Source organism: Falco naumanni, chromosome 4 (genome assembly GCF_017639655.2).
Source record: "Falco naumanni isolate bFalNau1 chromosome 4, bFalNau1.pat, whole genome shotgun sequence".
In the NCBI taxonomy this organism is placed as follows: Eukaryota; Metazoa; Chordata; class Aves; order Falconiformes; family Falconidae; genus Falco; species Falco naumanni.
In genome coordinates this window covers 111,793,115-111,816,387 of record NC_054057.1, presented here as the reverse complement: position 1 = coordinate 111,816,387, position 23,273 = coordinate 111,793,115, and the positions used below count along the sequence as shown (strand labels likewise).

The 23,273-nt window shown below is 60.2% G+C and overlaps 4 protein-coding genes across 25 annotated transcripts in view; 3 read left to right on the top strand and 1 right to left on the bottom strand.

Moving 5' to 3' along the window:
* The window catches only part of IP6K1 (inositol hexakisphosphate kinase 1), a 39,192-nt gene extending 36,401 nt beyond the window's left edge, over positions 1 to 2,791 (top strand). For all 19 annotated transcript variants that reach the window (XM_040590022.1, XM_040590020.1, XM_040590028.1 and 16 more), the window contains one exon: positions 148 to 2,791. In XM_040590022.1, the coding sequence (XP_040445956.1) occupies positions 148 to 657 (510 nt within the window). In that variant the 3' untranslated portion in view covers positions 658 to 2,791. The remainder of the gene's footprint in view (positions 1 to 147) is intronic.
* Positions 2,792 to 3,149: 358 nt separating this feature from the next.
* GMPPB (GDP-mannose pyrophosphorylase B) lies at positions 3,150 to 5,369 on the top strand. The gene is made up of 8 exons (XM_040593525.1): positions 3,150 to 3,324; positions 3,390 to 3,470; positions 3,541 to 3,589; positions 3,949 to 4,250; positions 4,327 to 4,405; positions 4,510 to 4,637; positions 4,823 to 5,005; positions 5,180 to 5,369. The coding sequence occupies exons 1-8, from the start codon at positions 3,196 to 3,198 to the stop codon at positions 5,309 to 5,311; spliced, it is 1,083 nt and encodes a 360-aa protein (XP_040449459.1). The 5' UTR covers positions 3,150 to 3,195; the 3' UTR covers positions 5,312 to 5,369.
* Positions 5,370 to 5,473: 104 nt separating this feature from the next.
* The window catches only part of RNF123 (ring finger protein 123), a 52,996-nt gene continuing 35,196 nt past the window's right edge, over positions 5,474 to 23,273 (bottom strand). For all 4 annotated transcript variants that reach the window (XM_040593507.1, XM_040593506.1, XM_040593509.1 and 1 more), the window contains 8 exons: positions 22,496 to 22,635; positions 22,102 to 22,290; positions 20,390 to 20,465; positions 19,396 to 19,480; positions 6,746 to 6,888; positions 6,268 to 6,362; positions 6,065 to 6,150; positions 5,474 to 5,966 (listed from right to left, as the gene is read on the bottom strand). In XM_040593507.1, the coding sequence (XP_040449441.1) occupies positions 5,867 to 5,966; positions 6,065 to 6,150; positions 6,268 to 6,362; positions 6,746 to 6,888; positions 19,396 to 19,480; positions 20,390 to 20,465; positions 22,102 to 22,290; positions 22,496 to 22,635 (914 nt within the window). In that variant the 3' untranslated portion in view covers positions 5,474 to 5,866. The remainder of the gene's footprint in view (positions 5,967 to 6,064; positions 6,151 to 6,267; positions 6,363 to 6,745; positions 6,889 to 19,395; positions 19,481 to 20,389; positions 20,466 to 22,101; positions 22,291 to 22,495; positions 22,636 to 23,273) is intronic.
* On the top strand, positions 8,669 to 11,595 carry AMIGO3 (adhesion molecule with Ig like domain 3). The gene has a single exon (XM_040593519.1). The coding sequence runs from the start codon at positions 9,171 to 9,173 to the stop codon at positions 10,695 to 10,697; it is 1,527 nt and encodes a 508-aa protein (XP_040449453.1). The 5' UTR covers positions 8,669 to 9,170; the 3' UTR covers positions 10,698 to 11,595.

Sequence of the window (23,273 nt, the reverse complement as noted above, 5' to 3'; positions counted from 1 at the left end):
CTGCAGAGCAGTTTCCTGCTCCCTCCTGAGCATGGTGGGGACAGAATGAGTTCCCTCTGCCGTGGCAGTGCAGGACAGCTCAGGGCTCTCTGTGTGTGGCCTTAACCTGTTGCTCCTACTTGACGTGTGTTTCCTTTGGTGTCCTAGGTCTATCAGCTGGATACAGGGCATTACTTATGCAGGAATAAATACTATGGACGCGGTCTTTCCATTGAGGGCTTCCGCAATGCCCTCTACCAGTATCTCCACAATGGCATTGAGCTGCGCAAGGACCTCTTTGAGCCTGTCCTCGCCAAACTGCGAAGCCTGAAGGCGGTTTTGGAGAGACAGGCCTCCTACCGCTTCTACTCCAGCTCCCTTCTCATCATTTACGATGGGAAGGACAGCAGGGCAGGGATGTTTGTGGAGCGCCGGCCAGAGATGCGCCTGAAGCGGGTTGACAGCTCCCTCCCGGAGAGCCTTCAGGATGGTGGCAGCCTGGAGCCCAGCTCCTCAGCCCAGCCTAAGGTGGACGTGCGTATGATTGACTTTGCGCATAGCACGTTCAAAGGCTTTCGCGATGACCCCACTGTGCATGACGGACCCGACATGGGTTATGTGTTCGGGCTGGAAAGCCTTATCAACATCATGGAACAGATGCGTGAGGAAAACCAGTAGCCCTGGGCTATGGCCTCTTATTGTTGTCCTGGTGGCAGGAGCAAGACAAGACCACCTACTACCACAGGAAAAAAGCAGACAACTTCGGTTTTAAACAATTGTATTGCTCCATTGTTTTTAAATGTACTTGGATAGAAGAGCTGAGGGGAGGCAGGATGGAAGAGCTCCTCATGCCAACAAGATGGTTCTGACCGCGCTAGCTCTGCTTGCTGGAGGAGGCTCTGTAGATGCCTGCTAGGTGTTGGGTGTCCCAGTTCTTTGCTCGTGGCATGTGCTTTCTGGAGGGAGGACCTGGACACAGGGAAAAGAAAGCTCTTCAAGGGGCTGGAGCTGTTGTGGGAGGAGCCTCCTGCCTCAGGAGCCCCGGGGAGAGCCTTCCCTTGGAAATTCTCCTGAGCCATTTGGAAAGGGCCCTTGACTAACAGTTGGCAGTGTCTGTGGGGCTGATGGTGAGCAGCACAGGTGCTGATCCCTGCGTTTGTCGCTGGCTCTGCCCTGGGGTTTGCCGATGGGGCTTTGCTTTTGATGCTGCCTTTTTCTGCTGTTTGGGCACTGTGACTCGCCAACCCAAATACGGAAATAAAATGACCAAATGCACCCCCTGGCAGAGCTGCGGCCGGGAGGGAATGCCGCACCCCTGGAGTTGTGCTCGAGCCTGGGGCCTGCTTGCTCCCCGAGGGGCTGCAACGGGCAGGCCTGCATACAGGCAGGGGGCTCTGTGAGAGTGTCTCTGCCCTGGACCACTGACCAAGCAAGAACTCAGCTCGTGGGCTAGCAATAGTATCTGTAGCAGTTAGTGTGACCCCAGCTGTGCAGCGGGGCGTTTCGGGCCATTTCAACCCTTCCTGTCGTGTAACATTGTCCCACAGGCTGTATGCGAGTATGTCCCTCCAGCACAAGGCTGCCCTCTTCCCCCCGGCGGGGCCTCTGCCCTGCTGCCCCTGCTTTTCTGGCAGGTCCGTGCATGGGGATGGTGGAAGAGGAGGCCGAAGATTAGGGCTGACCTCTCTGAGGGTCTCCAGGGGGGCAGGTAAGGGGGGACCTGGCTGAGCGGTGAGTGCCATCACCTGAGTGCTTAGCTGTGCTTCCACAGATAAATGACCAGTTCGTGGATGAAACAGCCAGCTGGGATGTGCCCCGCTGGCTGGGTTCCATCCGTGAGCTGGTGCTTTACCCATGGCTTCCCTTGATGAGGGCATTAATGTTTGATACTGTGGCCTGGTGGTACCGAACCATACCCTGCTCTGCATCACCCCCCGTGTTTCTGTGCTGGGACCCCCGATTGCTCCTTTCCTCATGTCACTGACTTGTTCCATGGCACTACCATTACCCTGGCTGCCTGAGAAACTGCCTGGGTACCTGCCAGGCCAGGGTGGGGGTTATTGTTTGTTTGTTTTAAACTGCAGGAAAGCTTGTTTGGCGAATACTCGCATGTAGCATGTGTGCCAATTCGGTTTGTGCACAGTCTGCTTGGAAGGCGTTGGTGCTGGGCTGGGGGCCAGCTGTGGCTGCGGCAGCGGGTGCAGGTCTGTGGCACGGGGTGTGGAAGGGGGCAGGGAAGGTGCCGGCTTTGTCCTGAGCTACACCTCTGCCAGGCTCCCAGCTACTCAAGCACTTGCTGAAGCCACCGCTCCTCTCTGGCGCTTTATGGACCAGGGCCTCTATTCACGCCTCCCTGCCCTGGGTTACTTTTTCATTGCTTCTGTGAGTCGCTGCCCTGCCAGGCAGGGGTTGGGATTTTCAGGGAACAGGTTTGCAGGAGGGAGCGAGGCTGGCCCAGCCGCTGTGTTACCCTGCCTGGCCCTGGCCCAGCCCAGCCCCCCTCTGCATGCCCTGGGCCCCAGTGGGCTGCGCTCGGGCAGGTGCAGGACCCTTCCTCGGGCAGCTCAGCACCCCCCCGCCGCGCTGACTCCGTCCATGCCCCTTCCTCGCTCGGCCAGGTGCAGGCAGGGCTGAGGGGCGAGGGAGGGGGCGAGGGGCCCGTGCCCCCTGCCAGCCGCCTCTCCCCTTGGGACCGTCGCCGTGGGACTCCACAGCTTGTACATAGCCTTGGCCCCCGTTTGTTTTTACATGAATAATCACCCTGTTTGTGCTTCACAGAGAACCAAAAACCATTAAAGGATCTGTTTTTGTCGGTGGTGTCGCCGTGCCTGCCTCTGCGCGCTGTGTGCGCCGGGGGGCTCGGGCGGGACCCTGCCCCTGGGGGGTGCAGCTCTGCCCCTTCCCTCGCCTCACCGTGGGTCGCCGCCCTCCTTGCTCGCCCCGAGGGAGGGCGCCGGCCCTGGGCTGGGTGCAGTGGGCTGCAGCAGCCACCCGACCTGGCAGCTTCCCGGAGGCGAGCGGGACCCTCTGCCCCGGCGCGCTGCTGCTCTGCCCTTGCGGGTCTGCATCCAGCCTCGGGCTGCCGGTGCTGCGACGGGGACGCGGGCGGGCGATAGGACCCGGGGCGGGCGGGGGATAGGACCCGGGCGGCGGTGACGCGGAAGGCGCGCGCGGCGCTGACGTGTCGGTGCGGGCGCGGCGCGGCGCGGCGGGGGGATGCGGGCGCTGATCCTGGTGGGCGGCTTCGGGACGCGGCTGCGGCCGCTGACCCTGAGCCGGCCGAAGCCGCTGGTGGAGTTCTGCAACAAGGCGCTGCTGCTGCACCAGCTGGAGGCCCTCCGGCAGGTGGGGGCGCGGGGGGCGCGGGGGCGCGGGGCCGCCCCGCCGCCGGCTGACCCGCGCTCCCGCAGGCGGGGGTCAGCCATGTGGTGCTGGCGGTGAGCTACATGTCGGAGGCGCTGGAGGCCGCCATGCGGGAGCAGGAGCAGCGGGTAAGGCTCTGCCTGCCGCCCCCCCGCCCCCCCGCCCCCGCCCGGCCCCGCACTCACGCTGTGCCCGCAGCTCGGCATCCGCATCTCCCTGTCCCACGAGAAGGAGCCGCTGGGCACAGGTAGGGGCGGGGCCGGGCGCAGGCAGGACGGAGCGGGGAGACCGGGATGGGTACGGGCAGGGCCGGGGACGCCAGGGGGACACCACGGGCCGCAGGGTGGGTGTGGGCGGGTAGGGCTGGGAGGAGCGGGGGCAGCGGGAGGGGAATGCCGGCATGGGCACGGGCGGGGTAGCGGGGACCAGGGACATCAGGACAGGCACAGTTTGGACCAGGGACAGTGGGGCTGGTGATGGTCCAGGGGGCCTGGCGACCTGTGGGCCGGTGGGGAGCAGGGACGCTGGGACAGACGCGGGTGGGGCCGGGAGGCGCCGGGCGGGCAGGGGGCTCACCCCGTCCCTGCATCACTCACGGCTGGGCAGCGGGGCCGCTGGCGCTGGCACGGGACCTGCTGGCCGAGGGCGGGGAGCCCTTCTTTGTCCTCAACAGCGACGTGATCTGCGAGTTCCCCTTCGCGGCGCTGGCCCGTTTCCACCGGCAGCACGGCGGCGAGGGCTCACTGGTGGTGACCCGTGTGGAGGAGCCGGCCAAGTACGGCGTGGTGGTGAGCGAGGCCGACACTGGACGCATCTGCCGCTTCGTGGAGAAGCCACGTGTCTTTGTGTCCAACAAGATCAATGCCGGGCTCTACATCTTCAGCCCTGGCATCCTGCAACGCATCCAGGTATGGCCCAGGGCAGCAGGCTGGGCCGGGCTGGGGGGCTGTGCCCCCTGCTCAGCCCTGTGCCCCTTCCTTGCAGCTGCGCCCCACCTCCATCGAAAAGGAGATCTTCCCAGCCATGGCGCAGGAGGGGCAGCTCTACGCCATGGAGCTGCAGGGTAAGGCCTTGCACACGGTGCAGGCAGCATGGGGGAGGGGGGGGTGTCTTGCCTGCACTGCCACCCCCACACTGGGGGCCGTCACCGCCCCTTTGTCCCCACAGGCTTCTGGATGGACATCGGGCAGCCAAAGGACTTCCTTACGGGCATGTGCATGTACCTGCAGGCGCTGCGGGCTCAGCACCCCGAGAAGTTGCACTCGGGGCCCGGTGTCGTAGGGAATGTGCTGGTGGTAAGTGCCAGCTCCCAGCACGCTGACCCCAGGCATGTGTCACGGGCTCTCTGTGTCATCCCACTGCTGTCCTCGGTGCCGTCCTCAGGCTGTGCCCTCCTGTCCCCACGCTGGCCGAGTAGCACGGGCTGTGCCAAGAGCTCTGGCTGCCCTCCCAGCCCTGGTGCAGCCCCTCTTCCTTCCAGGACCCCAGCGCCAAGATCGGGGCAAACTGCGTCATTGGCCCCAACGTGACAATTGGGGCCGGCGTGGTGGTGGAGGATGGAGTGCGCATCAAACGCTGCACCGTGCTGAAGGGGGCCCGCATCCGCTCCCACTCCTGGCTGGAGTCCTGCATCGTGGGCTGGAGCTGCTCCGTGGGGCAGTGGGTGAGGACGTGGGTGCCCTTGTGAGGGATCAGGGATCAGGGATCAGCTTCTGCCCTCCTGCCTCCTCAGGCTGCGGCTGAAGGGACGGAGGGATGCACCGGTGCCTGCAGGCAGCAGCAGGAGTGGCACCGAGCCCTGAGCCAGGGCAGGCATGACGGGGCTTCTCTGGGGCAGGTGCGCATGGAGAATGTGACAGTGCTGGGCGAGGATGTCATTGTCAACGACGAGCTCTACCTCAATGGGGCCAATGTGCTGCCACACAAGTCCATCGCCGAGTCTGTGCCAGAGCCGCGCATCATCATGTAGCGGCCCCCAGTGGGGCCTGTGCTCCTGGCTCTGCTTGGATTAAATATTTATATTTCCATTTACCGTTGAGTGTCATCTGAGCATGGCCCGAGCACTGGGTTGCTCACCAGGGCTGGCCTGGCTTCCCCCCCCCCCCCCCCCCCAGTGTCTCAGGGCACCACGTAAGGAAGAATAATTTAATGCTGCATTTCATGAAGTCAGCCCTCTGCCAGGGGCAAGGTAACAGCCCGAATGCCCAGCCTGGCCCCCCTGCCCTGGCCCCAGGGCTGCTGTGCGTTCCCAGTGCTCCCCTCCCTGAGAACGGCCCGTGGGGCAGAGGCTGCCAGGGCTCAGGCGCTGGGCAAGGGGGATGCTGGTCCCAGAGCCTGGCACCGGGCCTCCCCGCTGCCGGCCTCCCTCCCCGCAGCCCCCTGCCCCACGCTGTGGCTCCGTGCTGGGTCCTGGCCCTGTGGGCGAAGGGCCCGTGGCCCTGGGCAGGGCAAACGTTTGGGGAGATGCCAGCGTGCTCTAGGGGGGCCCGCTCAGCTGGGGGAGCCCGTGGTACAGGGCTGGGCTCTATGAGCTGGCTGGCTTGGTGAAGTCGTCCACCCCCGTGATGGTGGCCTTGCAGAAGAAGCAGTCCTTGTTGTTCATCAGGTGCTGGTTGATGCAGGCTCTGGGACAGAGGAAAGAGCGTGAGCTACCCCTGCATGGCGTGGGGGGGCGAGGGGCTGGCAGCTGCCCTAGCGAGGGTCACGCGTGTGAACTACTCACTTGCATGACTTGTGGGAGCAGGGTCTGAAGATGGCTGAGATGGGGTGTGCGTAGCAGATGGGGCACAGGTCCTCCTCACTGGTGGGCTGGGGGTGGGGAGCACCAGGAGGTTAGCAGTGGCCGCAAAAACCCCGTGTCCCAGGGCAGCTGTGCCGGGTGTTGGGGCTGCTGCTGAGCATGGGGGCTGGGCTGGGGGGACTCACCAGCGTGGTGGCAGCCGCCTGCTTGGACTCCTCACTCAGGTGGCTCAGCATCTTGTCCACCTTCGCCAGTTCCTCGGCACTGATGTACTCTGTGTCTGTAGGGGCAAACCAAGTGTGTGTGGAGTCAACGTGGCCCTCGGGCTGCCCCGTGGCTGCTGGGCAATGCCGGGGCTGCAGCTGCCCTTGGGGACTAGCCAGGACAAGGGGCCTGGTGCTGGGGATCCCCATGCTGGGGGCAGCAAGCTGGCCATTGGGCACTGCCAAGGGACAAAACTGCTGCCAAAAGTGGGCACTGGACCCAGCCCCAGCCCAGGTGCTCTTGCTGGGGGATAGTGGGGGAGCCATGAACCCATCTCCAGGGCTAAAGGGGCTGGGACTTGTTGCAGGGGACACAAGACACCAGCAGCCCCGTCTCCCCATCCCAGCCACGGCTGGGTGGTGAGCACAGCCCAGCTCCCAGTGCAGTGATGACACTTACAAGTGTGCAGGGAAAAATGGCGCTTGTCTGTGGCTGGGGCAGCAGCTGCCAGGGCTGAGGGCTCGGTGTGGCCCAGCAGGTACTGGATGGATCGCAGCTGGAAGCAGGGGTCCGCCAGCAGCACTGCCGTTGCACGCTCAGCCCTGCAAAGGGACACAGTCAGGCTTCTGCCCTGCTGCCACCCAGCTGCATCCCCAGCCAGTGCCCCCTCTCCCCACCCCCAGCAGCATCAAGCCGGGGAAATGTGCTCAAGTGCAGCTGAAGGGCAGAAGCTCCCCTCCTCCTCCTCCCCCCCGCCCCCTCCCAAGATCGATAAGGTGCATTAGCACTTGCTGAGGCTGCAGCCCTCACGCACCAGTGCCCGGCTGAGCCTGGGGAGCTGCAGGGCGGCTGAAGCAGCCAGCACTACCCTGGCTTCACAGCACTGCAAGGGCAAAAGGAGAGACGCTGTGCAGCAGCCTCATGCCAGGGGCTGCACCCCCCTTGCACCAAGGGGATGGCTCAAGGCACCCCCAGGGCAAGCAGGTGCCCTCACAAGGCAGGAGGGGGTGGCTGTGGCTATCCCTGGCTTCAAGCATCAGCGGTGGGGACAGCCAAGACAGATGAAGGGCACCTTAACGAGCATCTCCACCGGGTACCAGTGCTGTGGCTTGTTCATGGCCCTTGGCAAGGAGCAGAGCTGGCTCCGTGGCCGGCCCCGGGGCAAGCACGGCCCCTCTGGCGTGGGGCAAGGGCGAAGCCGCCAGATGGGCTTTTTGCTGCCCTAATGGAAACCAGTTCCCCAGCCCGGCTCTCTGCTTCCCACCCACCCGGGCCCTGGGTACTGACACTCCTGGCACCCTTCACCCTGCGGCCGTCCCACCCCGGCCAGCAGCCCGTGGTGCCCCCTGTGCCCTGGGGACCCCACCGACTACCCCATAGCTGGGGGTGCTGGGGGGCCCTGCCGGCTTACGCGGGGGTGCCGAGGGTGGGAGCAGTGGGAAGGCCCGTGAGCGGGTGCAGAGCAGTGGGGACGGATGGCAGAGCAGTGGCAGGGGATGGCAGAGCAGTGGGGACCGATGGCAGAGCAGTGGGGACGGATGGCAGAGCAGTGGGGACGGATGGCAGAGCAGTGGCAGGGGATGGCAGAGCAGTGGGGACCGATGGCAGAGCAGTGGGGACGGATGGCAGAGCAGTGGCAGGGGATGGCAGAGCAGTGGGGACCGATGGCAGAGCAGTGGGGATGAATGGCAGAGCAGTGGCAGGGGATGGCAGAGCAGTGGCAGGGGATGGCAGAGCAGTGGCAGGGGATGGCAGAGCAGTGGGGACCGATGGCAGAGCAGTGGCAGGGGATGGCAGAGCAGTGGGGACCGATGGCAGAGCAGTGGCAGGGGATGGCAGAGCAGTGGGGACCGATGGCAGAGCAGTGGCAGGGGACGGCTGCCACCCCCCTCCCGGCGCGGGCGCAGGGTCGGGCGCGAGGGGCACTGAGGCAATGCGGGGCTGGGGCTGCTCCCGCGCCCTCCAGGGCCGAGCAGCCGCGGGGCAGCCGGCGGGGCCCCCCGAGGAGCTACAGCCGGGGGGGCTGCCACCGCCGGGGGCACCGCCAGGGCCGAGGGCCGGCGAGGCGGCTCCGAGCGCCCGGGGCCCAGCGGGCAGGCGGGGCCGGGGCCGGTGCCGGCTGCGCATGGCCCCGCCCCCCGGCAGGGCAGGGCAGGGCGGGCCACGGCCACCGCCCCCGCGCCGGGACCAATGGGAACCCGCCGGCCCCGCGCCGGGACCAATGGGAACCCGCCCGCCCCGCGCCGGGACCAATGGGAACCCGCCCGCCCCGCGCCGGGACCAATGGGAACCCGCCCGCCCCGCGCCGGGACCAATGGGAACCCGCCCGCCCCGCGCCGCCAGCGCGTACAAAGCGGCAGCAGCGGGAGCGCGCTCCGCGGGGTGCCGGCTGCGCGGCGGCGGGGTGCCGGGCTCCGCGGGGCGCCGGGCGGTGCCGCCGGGCGGGGATCTGGGGGGCCGGGGCGTGGGGCCGCGCCACGGCAGCGCTGAGCCGGGAGAAACTTCCCGCGGCAGCGACGCGCAGCTCCAGGCGGCAGCGAGGCGATCGCCCAGCCCCGACGCACCGGAGCATCCCGGCCCGTGATGCCGGACCCCGGCTCCCCCCGCGCCGCGGCAGCCGGGGGCCGGGCAGCACAGGTACGCGGCAGCCTCGCCTGAGACGCGGCAGGGCCGGCGGGGCGATGCCGCCCTTTAACGCTTTTCAAGCCCCACAGCTGGAGCTGGGCCCCTCTGCGGGGCGCGCAGGGGCGGCGCCGGGTGCCTGCTAGAGCCGCCGGCCGAGCCAGCGGACGGGGAGACCGGGGAGGACCGCGGCGCGTTGTCTTTTCCGTCCCCTTGAGCCTGCCGGTGCTGCGGGGCTGCACGGAGGCTCCTGCCCGGCACGATGTCCCCGCCGGTGCCTGCAGACCCGCTCTGGCTGCGGGTGGCGAAGCTGCTGCTGCTGCTCCAGCTGTGCAGCCACGGCTGTGCGCCCCGCACCTCCCCGCCGCCCCACAGCTGCCCCCAGGCCTGCATCTGCACCTCCGACCTGCTGAGCTGCAGCCGGCAGATGCTGCAGCATGTGCCCCGGGTGCTGCCACCCACCGCCACCACGCTGGACCTCAGCCACAACGCCCTCACCCAGCTCCACGACCGCTGGCTGGCTGCCCTCCCGCACCTCGAGGCCCTCTACATCAGCCACAACCAGATTAAGGACCTTTCTCCACAGGCTTTCCACAATGCCTCCTACCTGCGGCACCTTGACATGTCCTCCAACCACCTGCGTGCCATCGAGACACACTACTTCGACACGCTGGTGAGCTTGGAGGAGCTGCTGCTCTACAATAACCACATTAAGAGAGTGGATGAAAATGCCTTCACCAAGCTGAGCGGCCTGCGGAAAGTCTACCTGAGCTGGAACAACCTGACCACCTTCCCCTTCCACTCGGTGCACGGGCTGGGCAACTACAGCCTCCGCACGCTGGACCTCTCCTCCAACAGCCTGAGCAGCATCCCTGTGGAGGAGCTGGCGGCTCTGCCCGAAAATGTCAGGAATGGCTTGTACCTGCACAACAACCCCATCAGGTGCAGCTGCCCGCTCTACCTGATGCTCCAGCGCTGGAAGCAGCGAGGTTTCAGCTCTGTGAAGGATTTCTTTGAGGAACACACCTGCAAGGTGTCTGACAATGTGCCCCGGTCCCTGATCAAGTTCCTCAAATACAGCCACATGTTTGAGAACTGCTCAGCGGGCCCTGAAGATGTGCACCCCTTGCCCTTCCCCGTGATGGTGGGCCAGACCGTCCTGCTCACCTGCAATACCAGCGGGCCAGCCACAGCCACCACCTACATGTGGATCTCCCCTCACCACGAGCCCATCAAACACCCGGGGAACAGGAACCGCTCCTTGGAGGTCTACCGCAATGGCAGCCTGAAGATCGCAGTGGCCAAGCCCTGGCACTCAGGGGTCTACGTAGGCTTGGCCATCAACAGCCCCCGCAATTTCAGCAGGCTGTGTGAAGTCAACGTCACAGTTCACTACCCCAAGCCAGATGGGGAGACCTTCAGCACCGGCCTCACAACGCTGCTGGGGTGCATTGTGAGCCTGCTGCTTGTGCTCATATACTTGTACCTCACGCCCTGCCGCTGCCTGAGCTGCTGCAAGAAGCCAGCTCCTCTCAGCCCTCCACAGGAGTGCAGCGCCCAGTCCTCCATCCTCAGCACCACTCCCCCTGCCACGGATGGGCCAAACCGAAAGGTCAACTCCAACAAGCATGTGGTCTTCCTCGAGCCCATCAGGGAGACGCAGAATGGCAAGATCCGCCTAGCCCTCGGTGAGGACTTCCCTGACCCCAAGCACCCCAAGGTCCTGCAGCTCAAGTCAGACTCAGATTCCATCAGCTCCGTCTTTTCAGACACCCCGATTGTGTCATAGCGGGGCAGAGCTGGAAGCAGAGCCGGGGCATCCCAAGAGCTGTTTGTTCTCCATCATTGCTAGAAGCAGGATTATGGGCAACCCAAATTCCCAGCTTGACTGCAACCCGTAAGGGCAATCAGCATGACCCACAACTGCTTCGGTCATGAGCTCCTGGTGGGTTTTGGGCCAGGGGCAGATCTGTGTCCAGCAAGAGCTCCTTGCGTAAGCCCCTGGGAATGGCCTCATTAGCACAAGGGTAATGCTGACGAACCCAGCACGTCTGAGAAACCCTCACTTGATTGAAGCAGCCAGACTCCCTAATGGTGACACTGGAGCCAGTGGTGTGCCATGTCCTTGGGCACGTGAGACTCAACCCGGCGCCACTGCCACAGACCCCTGAGGCCAAGGAATAGCCATGACAAGAAGGGCACTGTCCTCACTCATGCCAGGGCCCCTGGGGATGGTGATGCCACCATCCTCTCCCAGCCCATGCCAGTCTCTGACAGCATGCCATGGCTGGGAGCAGGACCCCGTCACAAGGTGGGGTACGCATCCCCACCAAACGTGGCCACGCAGGAGGGATGGATCTCGGCGCCTGACCAGCCATGCAGCCAAGCAAACGTTACAAGCTTTTGCTTCCTGAGAAGCTGTAAATAGTCAAGGCAGGATTAGGTGATGCGATACAGCACCCTGGTCTGCATTGCTCAGAGCTCCCCTTGCCACCAAGGACGACGAGGTCTCAGATGCACCACTTTCCCTTGCTGTTTCTCCTTGAGGCGGACAAACGCGCTGCTAAAGCACAGCTATTTAGGCAGTAATCTAATAAGCCTATCGATAAATGTGAGTAATCCTCTCCTCTCTGGGGTCATAATTCTCTAGTTACATTGGAATAAAAATGCCTATTTTTTTAAGCTCACGCTGGACTGAGTGTCTCTTTGCCCTTGCAGGGCAGCAGCGTGCAGCCACCCTGCCCCACAGACGCAGCAGTGGGGGCTGAGGGAGCCCTGAATTCCCGCTGGCCTGGCACAGGGAGCCAGGCAATTCACACAGGTTTGCAGCCTCTGTTCCCATCAAGCGGCATTAGGGCAGTCTTGGCAAGGGGGTTAAATGTGCCACGACGGAGCTGGTGACCTGGGGCTGGTCCGAGAGGAACATCCACTGGCTTGTCCCTGAGCGGGCAGGCCTCCAAAGGGATGCCTGGAGCTGGGGAGGGAGCAGCACCAACTGACACAAGGGCAGATCCAGACCCCAAAGGGATGAGCAGGCTTTAGATGCACAGGAGAGGCACTGTGGGGACACCGCTTGGGACTTGACTGGCCCTGTCTTTGGCTGAGTCCCAGTGCTCCCTGTGGACAGAGCCCCTACCTCACTGGACACCTGCACTGCTTTCCCCAGCACCCAGCCTGGTATCGCCCTGTCACAGGGAGCAGCTCTGTCCCCCCAGAATGCCTGCCTGAACCCATAGAGGAATAAGGGTGTCCCCCAATCTGCCATCACCATCATCCCACCCACAGCCGGAGCAGGACGTGTCCCTGTCACCTGCAGCACAGAGGATGCTGGGGCCACCCTGCTGGCAGAGGCACAACCCAGACACCACAAATGGGGACCAGGACCCTTTGCAGAGCTTCCCCACAGCCCCCCACGGCTGTGCACCCCACCCCAAGAGCTGTGGCAGCCCTGTGACTGGTGGGAGGGGAAGGTCCCTGCAGCACCCAGACAGCGCTAGCACCCATCCTTCGACTTCTTCAGCCAGGAACTCCCCAGGAAAAAGACAGCCGTGCCCAAAGCACTTGTCAGAAGAAGCCCCCACACTCATCCAAGGTGGGGAAAGCATTTGGGAGAGCAGCTATCCTGAGACTACTGCAGCTTCCCAGTGCCCCTCCTGACAGTGACCTTGCACACAGCTTCATGCGATACGTGCCCTGCTGCCACGTGCCCTGCGGCTGCTGCTCAGCGGCTGGCAAAGGCGATGGGATGCGGAGCGACAGGCCCCGCCGGCCTGTGCCCTCACTCCCCACGCGCCTGCTGCTGCCGGCCCTGTCGCCTCATGTTAGTGCAGCACCTCCTGATGAGCCCGGGACACCGAGCTGGCCACACTCGGGTGCTGTTGGGGGTTGCTTTGATGTTGGATGGAAAGGTGAGTGGCACCTTGTCCCTTGAGGATGGAGCTGAGGCAACGCCATCCCCTGGTTTTGCACCTGGGCAGGGATCCCATGGGAAGGATGGTTTGAATGGCTGGGAAAGATGAGAGTCCCGGCCAAGTGTGCCCAGGTCCAAACCTGCTAAGGGCAGAGCCCTGAGCACAGCCCATGCCTTCCAACACTGTGCCAAGCCAGTGCGAGAGCACACTGCATCTAAGCACTGCATCTTCCTCAAAAAAAGTGCTGCTGTGGGCCTCAGCACCCAGAGTGGGTGTTACCTACCCAGTGCTCTTCTGCCACCAGCCTTGTAGGTCTCCTTGCAAACCTTTCCCCTCCCCGGTGCCAACATCAGCCTCCCAGGCATTAGTGGTCCTGCAAACATGCGTCCTCAGCTGAGGCTAATGACTGAAGCTTGGGGAAACTCAGGGCAGCTGGAGTGTAAGAAAAGCTCCTGAGGGCCTCTCTGGGGACACATCAGCCTGGAGAAGCCCAGGAGAGTTCTTATAGGCTGGCTGCAATTCTTCTGTCCCTGCAGGAAGGCTGAGTCGTACCATGCCAGGGACAGCACATCCGAGGTTTGTATCAGTGCTGCCTCCAAGGGCTCCCCCCTGCCTTTACCCAAGAAAATCTTGCTGCTGTGTTTCACACCTTTCTGAAGCTCGGAAAGGATGCCCCACCACGCTGCTGCTCCAGTGAGCGAGGCAGGGCATTTTGAACTGTTGAAGCAGTTCATTAAGCAGCCTAAAAGGCAAATCATCCCAGCAAGGAAAAACATAGCCAGGAGCACAGCCTTCCTGACAGGCAGGAGTTGGGAAATGTAACGGATGGTCCCCAAGGGATACATCGTCCTCTCTCAGCAGCCATCTGCACCATTATAGCCCCGGCTTGCTGCCAAACTGGCCTCCTGCTCCTTGACTCCACAGGGTAAAGTCATGGGTCAGCACAAAGCATGGCATCCCTGTCACACAGGGACCCGCGCCTGTGCACGCGGGATAAGCGCTAGCTTCAGGGACCAGGCTCCAGCGCTGCTGACTCCTGTCTCCCCTGGCACTTCACATTTCAGCCAGGACAAGGTGGGCGTGCTGAATGCCATCCCTTCCTGTCCTCCTCCTGCCAGGGCTGGACTCACGATGTACACGGTTGGACCTGGATCCTTTCCTTACAATGTTCAGTTTTCCAAGGAGCTCAAAGCAGCAAAGCCTGGTGCTGGCCAGCATGATGCCTGCTCCTGCCTCCCAGCATGTACCCGGCAGCCCCAAGGGGCTGGGAGATCCCAGCCTTGGCAGTCCCACTGCTCAGCATGCAGCATTTGGAGCTGGCAGCTTGTAAAAACTGTAATATCGGTAAGGACAGACTCCTTTTTTTAACCCTGAAACCTAGGTCTGAGCTAGTCATTCCTCCGCGCTCTGGCTCACACTCACCCCAATACGTTACACACTGCAAGACTTGAGTACCACTCATCTTCAGAGCTTTTACAGCAAGGTAGCAAGAACTCCTTTAGACTGAGCGGTTCATGAAATGCCCACTCCTGCACCTCCTTCCACCACAGCCTGCTCATCAGTACATGTTGAAGGAATATCATTGCTTAAGTGATCAGTAATTACAGTGTCCTACAGGACTGCAGAGAACTACCATGTCCAGTGGGGACCAGCCAAGTCCCCAGGGTCCCAGCAGTGCATGAGCACGCAGGTGGGTGGCCAGGCTGAATTTAGGAACTCGCAGACTGGGATCTTCTGTGATTTTTCCAGTGGAGGTGACCCCAAAACCACCTAGCAGTTGAACAACAGTCTGCTTAGCCTGCCTCCTCCACCTGGCTTCATGCCTCCTCACCTTCCTGTTACTTCTGCCCAAGGAATCCCCCTGTCTCCTCCCTCCTGCCAGTCTGTGCCTCTGCACCCATCTGTAATGTGCAAAGGAGGAGAGTGCAGACATCCAGCCAGAATTACCCCAACACCACATCAGCACGGTGCTGTTCCTCCTGGCAGGTCCCACTGGCTTGTGCTCTGGCAGCCATCCTGTGCTCTGCTGGCTGGTACCACCACGTTTCTGGTGACCACAGTGCTCTTCCCTCTGCCTTCTCCATCTTTCCAGCAGATGTTATTGGAAGATGCACCTTGAAGGCTGCTTAGGTCTTTCCTTGTACAGTTGCACTGCAGACCAATTTGCTGGCTCCTTGCATGTACCTCAACCCTCCGGTCTCACAACGAGAGCACCAGCTCCAGGCGGGGCTGGGGAACACGCTGCCCGACCTCACTCCCCTGCCTTCAAGGGGATGGTGTCCCTGGAGCATGGGGGGAGCCCGAGAAGCAGAGTGGCAGCCGAGCCCCAGCACAAGACAGCTCACCTCTGCTTTGGGCTGGCCGCTCACTTTCCACAAAGCCTGCTCCAACCCACATGCTGTCCTAATTACAGCGTGCCCTTGCACGCAGGGGACCAACGGCCTCACCTCAGGCCTCACCCCTTCCCCTGCTGCTCGCTCTTGCCAGGATCCTTACACAAGCTCTGGCCAACACTGCTCCATTAGCTCACTCCAAAGGAGGCTTAATAGAAAATCTGCTCAATTATTTAGCAGGCAAACGGGGGGATGATACTGGCTGAAGGCAGCCAGGGTCTCTGGCATGGACCCAACGATTCAGCCCAACGCCTGGCTCAGCCTGCCAGACCTGCCTTCCCTCTCCTCCCTGCAAGACCAAGGCTGTCACCAGGGGCTGGCGAAGGGGCAGCACACAGCACCCCTGCCTCAGCCCTGCCCGGACTCCCCGCAGGAAAGGTGCTGCCCAGCTGCCGTCAGACCCAAGGGCTGGGGGGGGGGGCAGCACTTCAGGAGGCCTGAGCAGTCCCACAACAACACTGCAGAGAACAAAACAGTTTTAAGCCAAGGAGCTGTTGCCTGCTGGTGAGACAGCCCAGCCCGCAGTGCCAGGCTGCCCTGCTCTCGCCTCTGCCTGCTGAAGAGGGTGAGCTCCCTCCTGGCAAGCCCTCGAGGGACAGGCAGCTGCTCTGCCGGGAAACAGCCACGCTCCTGTCTGGGAGCTGAAGACCCTCTACTGAGGGACCCCAGCTTGATCAGCAGCTCCTCATCTGAGCCCTGCACTAATTCTCCTCTGTCCCTGTTTGCAAACTTTGTTATGTACAGTGAGGGAGATGAGCCACGAAATCCCCAGGCCCCGCCACAAGGATCAGTAAGCCTGGGTGAGGTGGGTGCTGAAGTTTTGGTTCACCATGAGCAGCACCAGCCATCCTGCCAGACCCAATGAGGAAATGCACTTCTTCTTTCTCAAAAGCACCGCCTGCTCCATCCAGGGACGAAGGCATATGATGTATCAACAGCCTCATCACATCCCAGCCTGGGCAATGTTCCCTTTTCTGGTGCTTAATGGCTCTGTTTGATGCCAGGAGTCCATAGCAAGAGGACTTGATGCCTGGCTGAGTGTCCTGAGCTGGGCAAGGAGCAGCTGAGGTACCCAACCGCATCCTGATAACATGGCTGGATGAGTTGGCAGGGCCCTGGCTCTCCTTACTCACACTCTTCCCCACTGGAATGTTTTGGCTCCATAAACGGAAACTCACTCCCCCACTCCCAGATGAATCTGTCCTCTCTGCCCCAGGGCAAAGGTTGCAGCATCTCCGACCAAGTGCCTGGCTCACCGGGTTAGAGACAAACAGAAAAAACACAGCAAAGCTGAGGAAGTCACCCAAGGTCCTGTTCCCTGTCCTCATCCTCTAGGGCAGAGCCTGCTCATGGGGAACCAGTCAGGGTTAACAGCCAGTGTCCCAGGTAATTCCCACTGAGAAGTTCGTAAGTGCACACATGGATTGGATAATCTCTCTCTCTCTCAATGATTTCTGGCAATCTGGGAGTTACCAAATTGGATCTGGAAGAGCTTTCTACCTGCTTCCAGCACTGCCCGGGCACAGTGATTCCAAGCAAGGAAAAAAGCCGATCCTGTTATCCTGTTTGCTGCACTGACAGGAATGGAAAAAGGAAAAAGGAAAGCTGTCTTCTCTCGAGTTCACTCTGCTTTGGAGAGCCTGGTTACATATGGGGTCCTTTAAATCTCTTCAGTCACCCCTTGCAGCAACATGAACCATGGCAATCATCTCTCACAGGAGCGTACGGACCTGAGGAAGGTTTAAATTCTCCTTCTGCATTCCATGGACCATCCTCTTACTCATGTACCTGGAGACAGATGCTTCCCATCACCCTGCTCCAGGCCAGTTCTTGTTGACCTGTACCATCTCCTGGTTTTCAGATGACTGTGGGGAGGAGATCCCTATGGGGCTCTGCCTACGCCAGCTGCACCTTCCAGTCTTCCAGCACCCTGTGGCGATGGTGCCAAGAGACTTGCGCACAGGATCAAACCAGGACTGAACCCTCGAGGAACACAAAGGCAGCAGCAAAGCCTCCGTGTGTTTCCTCTCATACCGGCTGTTTTTCTCCATCCCCACCCTGTCTGCTGTTTTTCAATGTGCCTGCACGCAGCATAACCGTTCTGTAAGTGGGGTACAGTACTCACACCCCAGTCTGCAACTCAGAGTACTACAAAGAGGGTGGGTGGCTCAGTTTTCCCTCCATGTGAGGCATTCTGCCTGCAGCCACACTGATCTCTACCATCAGGTTGTCCATCTCCTCTGCTTGGGTAGTGGTAGAGGGTCTCCAAGCCATCAGACTTGGTTCTTTTGTCTTGATTGACCTCAGTGCCCCCCCTGCAATGTTTGGTTTCCTTTTATAGATCAGTAATATATTAAAACCTCAGATTTAGTGCAGGGCTTTGCAAAATCACATAGAAGCATTTTGTTTTATAGATATTTTCCCCTGGGCTTCCTCCTGTTCCACCCTGTGCTTCTGCTCAGCTAGGTCCACCATAAGGACATGGTGCTTTTCTCACATTATTCCCCCATTCTGTATTTATTTCTGCCTTCCAGTGCCCAAGAGGGTGACTACAAAGTCCCTGAAGATCAGTCAGAGATTTACCACTTCCCAACTGCACGCTACCAGATACAGCACCTCTGGTTTGTGACCGCGCAGCGTGCTGCTGCCCAAGGCACGGAGGATGCTGTTGCACAGGGGATAGTGCAGCTGCTTGGCTGTGCACAGCCCCTTTGACACGGCCGCCCAGGTTTCACTAACCCAAAGCACAACTGGCTTTTCAGGTAAAGGAGGCAGTCTGAAAGCTTTCTGTCTCTCCAGAACTCCCTGCGGGCTAAGAAGGATGTGACTGTTGTCACACTACCATCTCACAGCCCTGTCTGGAGTTTGCTAAGAGCCAGAGAAAGAGATTTATCCCTTCCCTGCTTTGACTCTACAAGTGACCTGGCCTGAGACAGATGTTCAAGGGACAGGGAGCCAGGGAAGGACTTCTCATCCTGCCTGGCATGCAGGGAACTGCTTTATCACCTCCCCCCCCCATCCCTCCAGGAAGAAGTGTCTGGTTGTGGTGTCAAATTCATGATGTTTGCACTTTCCACAGAGCAGGATTCCAGGGGCAAGCAAAATCCACCCCTGTTCAGTCCAGAAAGGCCATTGATCAATGACCTTGTGCTAAGCTCTTGGCACTGTCACACTTGGGGCTGGAGACTGATGCAGCAGCCATGGGAGGCAGGATAAAATTAGATATATTTGCGTACATCTTTGAGTCCTTGAGAGAAGCTGAAAGACTGGCTGCAGGGCTGAGCTGCTCAGCCAGATGGGGCCCTGCTCTCTGCAAAGCCAGAGACTATCATGTTCTCCAAATGTGAAAACAAGCAGGATGCGCAGCGCAGACAGAAGAGCCCCATCTCCTACAGCATCCTACAGGGCACAGTGGCCAGGCAAGACACATATGAATGACACTGGGAGAGAGCAAAGGCAGGGCTGCAGAGGGTATCAGAATAAGCCTATTTACAGGACTTGGTACAAGCAGGCACAGACACACATAAACCACCAGGTCATCTGTGGCTCTGACCAGCCACATCATACCCTGAGTGCTGTCTCTGAATAGCTGGTTACCATAAAGACAAGAATATTTGCTTCATCTGAAAATCAGCCTCACTTAAATGCCCGGACAGGATTTGTCTCACCCTCGTGCCACAGGTCTGGGCAGTTAGGGAGCTCTGCACACATTTTGATGCCTTCCTGAGATGGGTCCAGAGTGAAGGAGCTTTAATGAACTCCCTTCCACCCACCGCTGTGTGCTGCAGCACTTCGCTGGCATCACTGCATCAGCATGCCTCTGTTACACATAGCACTCACAACCTCTGACAGCAGCTGTCCCATCACACAGAGTTCCAGACCCCATCCAAGGAGGAAGGTGCAGATGTGCTGTCAGTACAGCACCACATAGCTACCTCTCACAAGGGTTTTCTTGCACCATGGGAAGGAGTTTTGCACCCAGCAGTAGCACTGGGAAGCAGCTGCTGCAGGGAAATGCAGCTCTTCGGCCTCTGTCCTGCTCCATGCACATCTGCCTTGCCTTGCTTCAGTCCCCACACATGCACATCGCTCCTGCAACACCTCCCATGGCACTGATCGCTGCAGCGCCCAAAGCAATGCCACATGCAGTGAATTCATGCTTTGGAAGTCAAAAGCCACTCACCCCTGAACATCAGTGTCCACAAGCAGCCGGACCAGTATCCCCGTCACAGCCACAAGGATTGGGTAATGGTCCACACTCTCCAGCCCTACGGAAGCAAAAGAAAAAGATAGAGCCGCTGCCACCACATGACAGGCAGAGCAGGGCTGCACCACTGCTTCCAGGCTTGTAGTGGAGCAGCCCAGGACACAGGCACCACGACTTGGGCTCTCTGGTGTGGCCATACGCTTCATCAAGGACAGACGAGTCTTTCCCACTACCGTGAACCCCAGACCCAGGCACTGCTCTCATGAAGGAGCACCCCTGCCTCCTCCAAACCTCAAGAGGAGAGGGTGGCCTATCCCCTCCTAAGCAGGCACAGGAAAATCCAGCTGCTATACGGGAAATATAGGATGCCCATAACACAGCACCAGGAGGAAGTCTCTGCTAACAGGCCCAACTCAGCTGCCCACAGCCACCTCCACAAGGAGGAGAGCTGACACTGCTGAGAACGGCTTTCCTGAGCAATTCAGTGCACCCTCTGCACAATGCAGAGCACAGCAACCAAGCCTGCTACCTAAACTGCAATCTGTCCGGTGCTTTAAGACTTTCAAACAGGTCCCACCTAATCTGTGTCAGATCAGTGTCCAGCAAGACACTTCCCTGCCCAAGCACAGCACGGCTGCCACTTCCACCATGGACAGCCAGACCCATGCATCAGCTGCTTCATGAGGACAGAGATCCTGGAGGGAACCAGAGCTGCTGGGCAGACAGAGGCTCAGGGTCAAGGAAGAGCACCAACGCTCACAACTGTCTGGAGGATTTACATGTCTTCCGAAGACAGCGCTTCTGTGGCAGTCTGCAAGAGCAGACTGGCTGCCCCGCCAGGGACATGGCAGGCCTGAGGTCTGATCCCACACCTCTGCGCTGACCTTCAGTACAAGCCACCTCGTGTTCCCAAGGGCACGCCTCCCGCACGTTTTCAACAGAGAGGGACAGAGTTAATGCGTGGACTCACCTGGCAGACGGAGGTTGACCACTCTATCAAACAAGTTCCTTTCAGCTGTCACACGGTTCAGCACCTGGTTCAAGAGCTGTGTAGGGAAAAGCAGAGAGGGTTCATGTTTTCTGGACGGGCCTACCTGTGAGCAGCATCCAAAGAACATGCTTTGGGGCAGCATGTCCTTAGAGTTTCAGCTTGGTTCCTGGGAGGGTCGATGCACAGAAGGAGGCACACAGCAGAGACCTAGCTTGGCCCTGGCACAGAAGGAGGTGGCACCACACTGCAGTGGTTGTACCAGACCCAAAGCTCCCAGGGAGGAGTTAGTTTGAGGTCAAGGCCCCTGAATCTCAGCATCTTCCGCCTAAACCTGAATCCCACCTACAGAAGCCAAGCTATTTCTGTGGATAAAAGCTCTTGGCGAGCAGAAGCTACAGTCCCTAGGACAGCCACAGACAGTGAAGAGTGAGCTGGCAGCTGTGGGCACAAGGAGTGTCAGCAGGGTGAAGCACAGTCCAGGTCCAGCCTCGCCTGGAGCTGGCAGCAGGACAGACCTACCAGCCCTGAAGCATGGGATGAGCGCAGAGAGCAACCTGCTCTGCTTGACAGAGCACCACCACAGGCAGAGATTTCTGCCTGTGACCAGCACAGAAGGAATCAACTGTAAAGACAAGTAATTAGCCACCATTAGCTCTGACTCAAACCCCAGGGGGATGAGTGGGGACCACTCCAGGCTTGACACAGCCGCTTCAACCTGAGCACTGTCTCTCAGATGCAGCATCCCTTTTCCTGTCACCCTCATGCATGAAGAGCAGAACACCGCACCTCTCTGTGGGCATGTTCAATGGTGGGGCATGGCTTCATAGCAGCACCAGGATGTGAGAGGGATGCTGCAGCACCCTGCTCTCTGCTGCCTATTCCCCAGCTTGCCTAAACCACCTGCTAAGGGCCTCCTCACCAGTAATGCCTACAGAAATCCCAGGATCCCAGGCTGAGCACTTCCTTCATGATTGCTCTACTAGACCCCATTATGTCTTGCTTTGACTCATCTGCTCAGATCCCTCAGCTTCAACAACTGGATCTACCTGGCCCTTGCAGTATAGGTAAGGTATACGTGACTGCCTCCCACCGGGCTGGCTCATCCTCAGGGCTCTCCAGGGTTGCTCACGCTTTAGAACAGAAACTAATTTACTGGAGCCTAAGGGGTGTGGTGGGTCGGAAGGGAGCCGTCCCAGTCACCACAGCAGGGAAGTGGAGACATTTGGTACCATATTCTAGAACTGAGGGACAAAGGATGGAGATGCCTGCCCAAACATTGGCACACGTTCCTTGCGAAGCCAGCCACACTCTCCACAGCTCTTTTCTCAGATGTACCACACCTCCTCTTCAGATTTCATGGCACTGTTTCCCACAGGAGAATTCAGCATTCACTGAGAGGAAGAAAACGGCCATAACCCCTCTGAAGGAAGATTTAAGTAGCCGTCATCCTCCCCCAGGCAGAGGTAGAAATCAGCCAAGGACAGACTAGTTGTAAAGGATGGGAGCAGCTGACACGTAGAGATTTTAGGAAGCCCTATTTGATCTGCAGCAGCTGGGTTTGCTGTAGCAGCTTTGAGTACTACATCACTTGCAGCAGGAGCCCCCACTTCACAGCAAACGTGGAGTGAGGGCACAGGAGCCCTCACGCCCCTTCAGAGGATGCTTCTTCACACTATGCTAAAGGACCATACCTGGGCAAGCCTCCGAAGCAGCAGCTCTGACGACGGGCGATTCCAGTCGAGAAAGATCTCTGGCGCCAGCGTGACGGTCATTTCCAGCACCCTGAGCAAGCTCACCGACAGGTCAAAGCAGGTGGCACACACTTTCAGCTGGCGGCTGTCCACAAAGTTCCTCTCCAAGCGCTCTGCTGCCTGCTGGATCTGCCAAGCAATGGAGACAGCTTAACAAAGTGCCCCTTCCCAAAAGGAGGGCCACGACTCCCAGCCCAGCCCAGCTCAGCTCCTGTGCACACCAGGGAACCACTGCACACCCAACCCCAAGAGCTGTGTCTTGAGAACCTCACTGCATGTAGGACACAGGCACCCATCGAGTGCCGGACCCCACAGCCCTGGGCGGCACGCTTACCTCCTGAATCATGCCAATGAACTCAGAGAAAGCCCAGTTCAGCTGATTGAGGACACTGTTGAGGAAGCTGGGGGCCAGGTCACGGTCGCTGCGGAGCAGGTCTGCCATGTGCCGTTGCAGCAAGGTGGAGGGACATGGCTCTGAAACCAGACAGCAACAGCTTCAGTGGCCTGGTCTCGGATCAGCTGTGGGTGGGGGGCAAGGGCAGGCTGGGAGCCCGATCCTGGGCCTGATAAATGTTGGCTTGTGTCTTACAGTAAGCAGAGATGGCAGGGCACTGGGATCTGGGGTGCGAGGACTATTCCAAGCAGCGATCTTGCCTGTTGGGCCTCCAAGCACTTCTTTGTAATGCCAGCCTGAATTAACCAGGGAAGAGCCCTGTGTGCTCACCGCTGCCCACCTGCACAGGAGACTGCCCCGCAGCTCAGCATCCCTCCTGCTCAGCTCTGCAGCGACCCACAGTCAGCTCAGCATTAACTGTTCCTGATACCAGTGCAGCAGCAGCTGCCCAGAGCCAGCGCGGCCACCCCGGCCTCACATGGCCGTGTCTGTCTGGCTGGGCAGGAGGGCACCCAGTAAATCCCACTCCTGAGAGGCTTCTGCACAGAGCTGAGGCGGGCTCTCCCTTGGCAGGCTCAGGGAGAGCTGCCCACGCTCCCCAGCCAGGTTCAGCCCAAGCACAGACGTGTCCTTGTGACAAATGGCATCTCACCTCCAGGCTTTTTCACTATCAAGAGCACAGATGGAGCCGGACCCACCAGCTGGGAAACACAGTCAG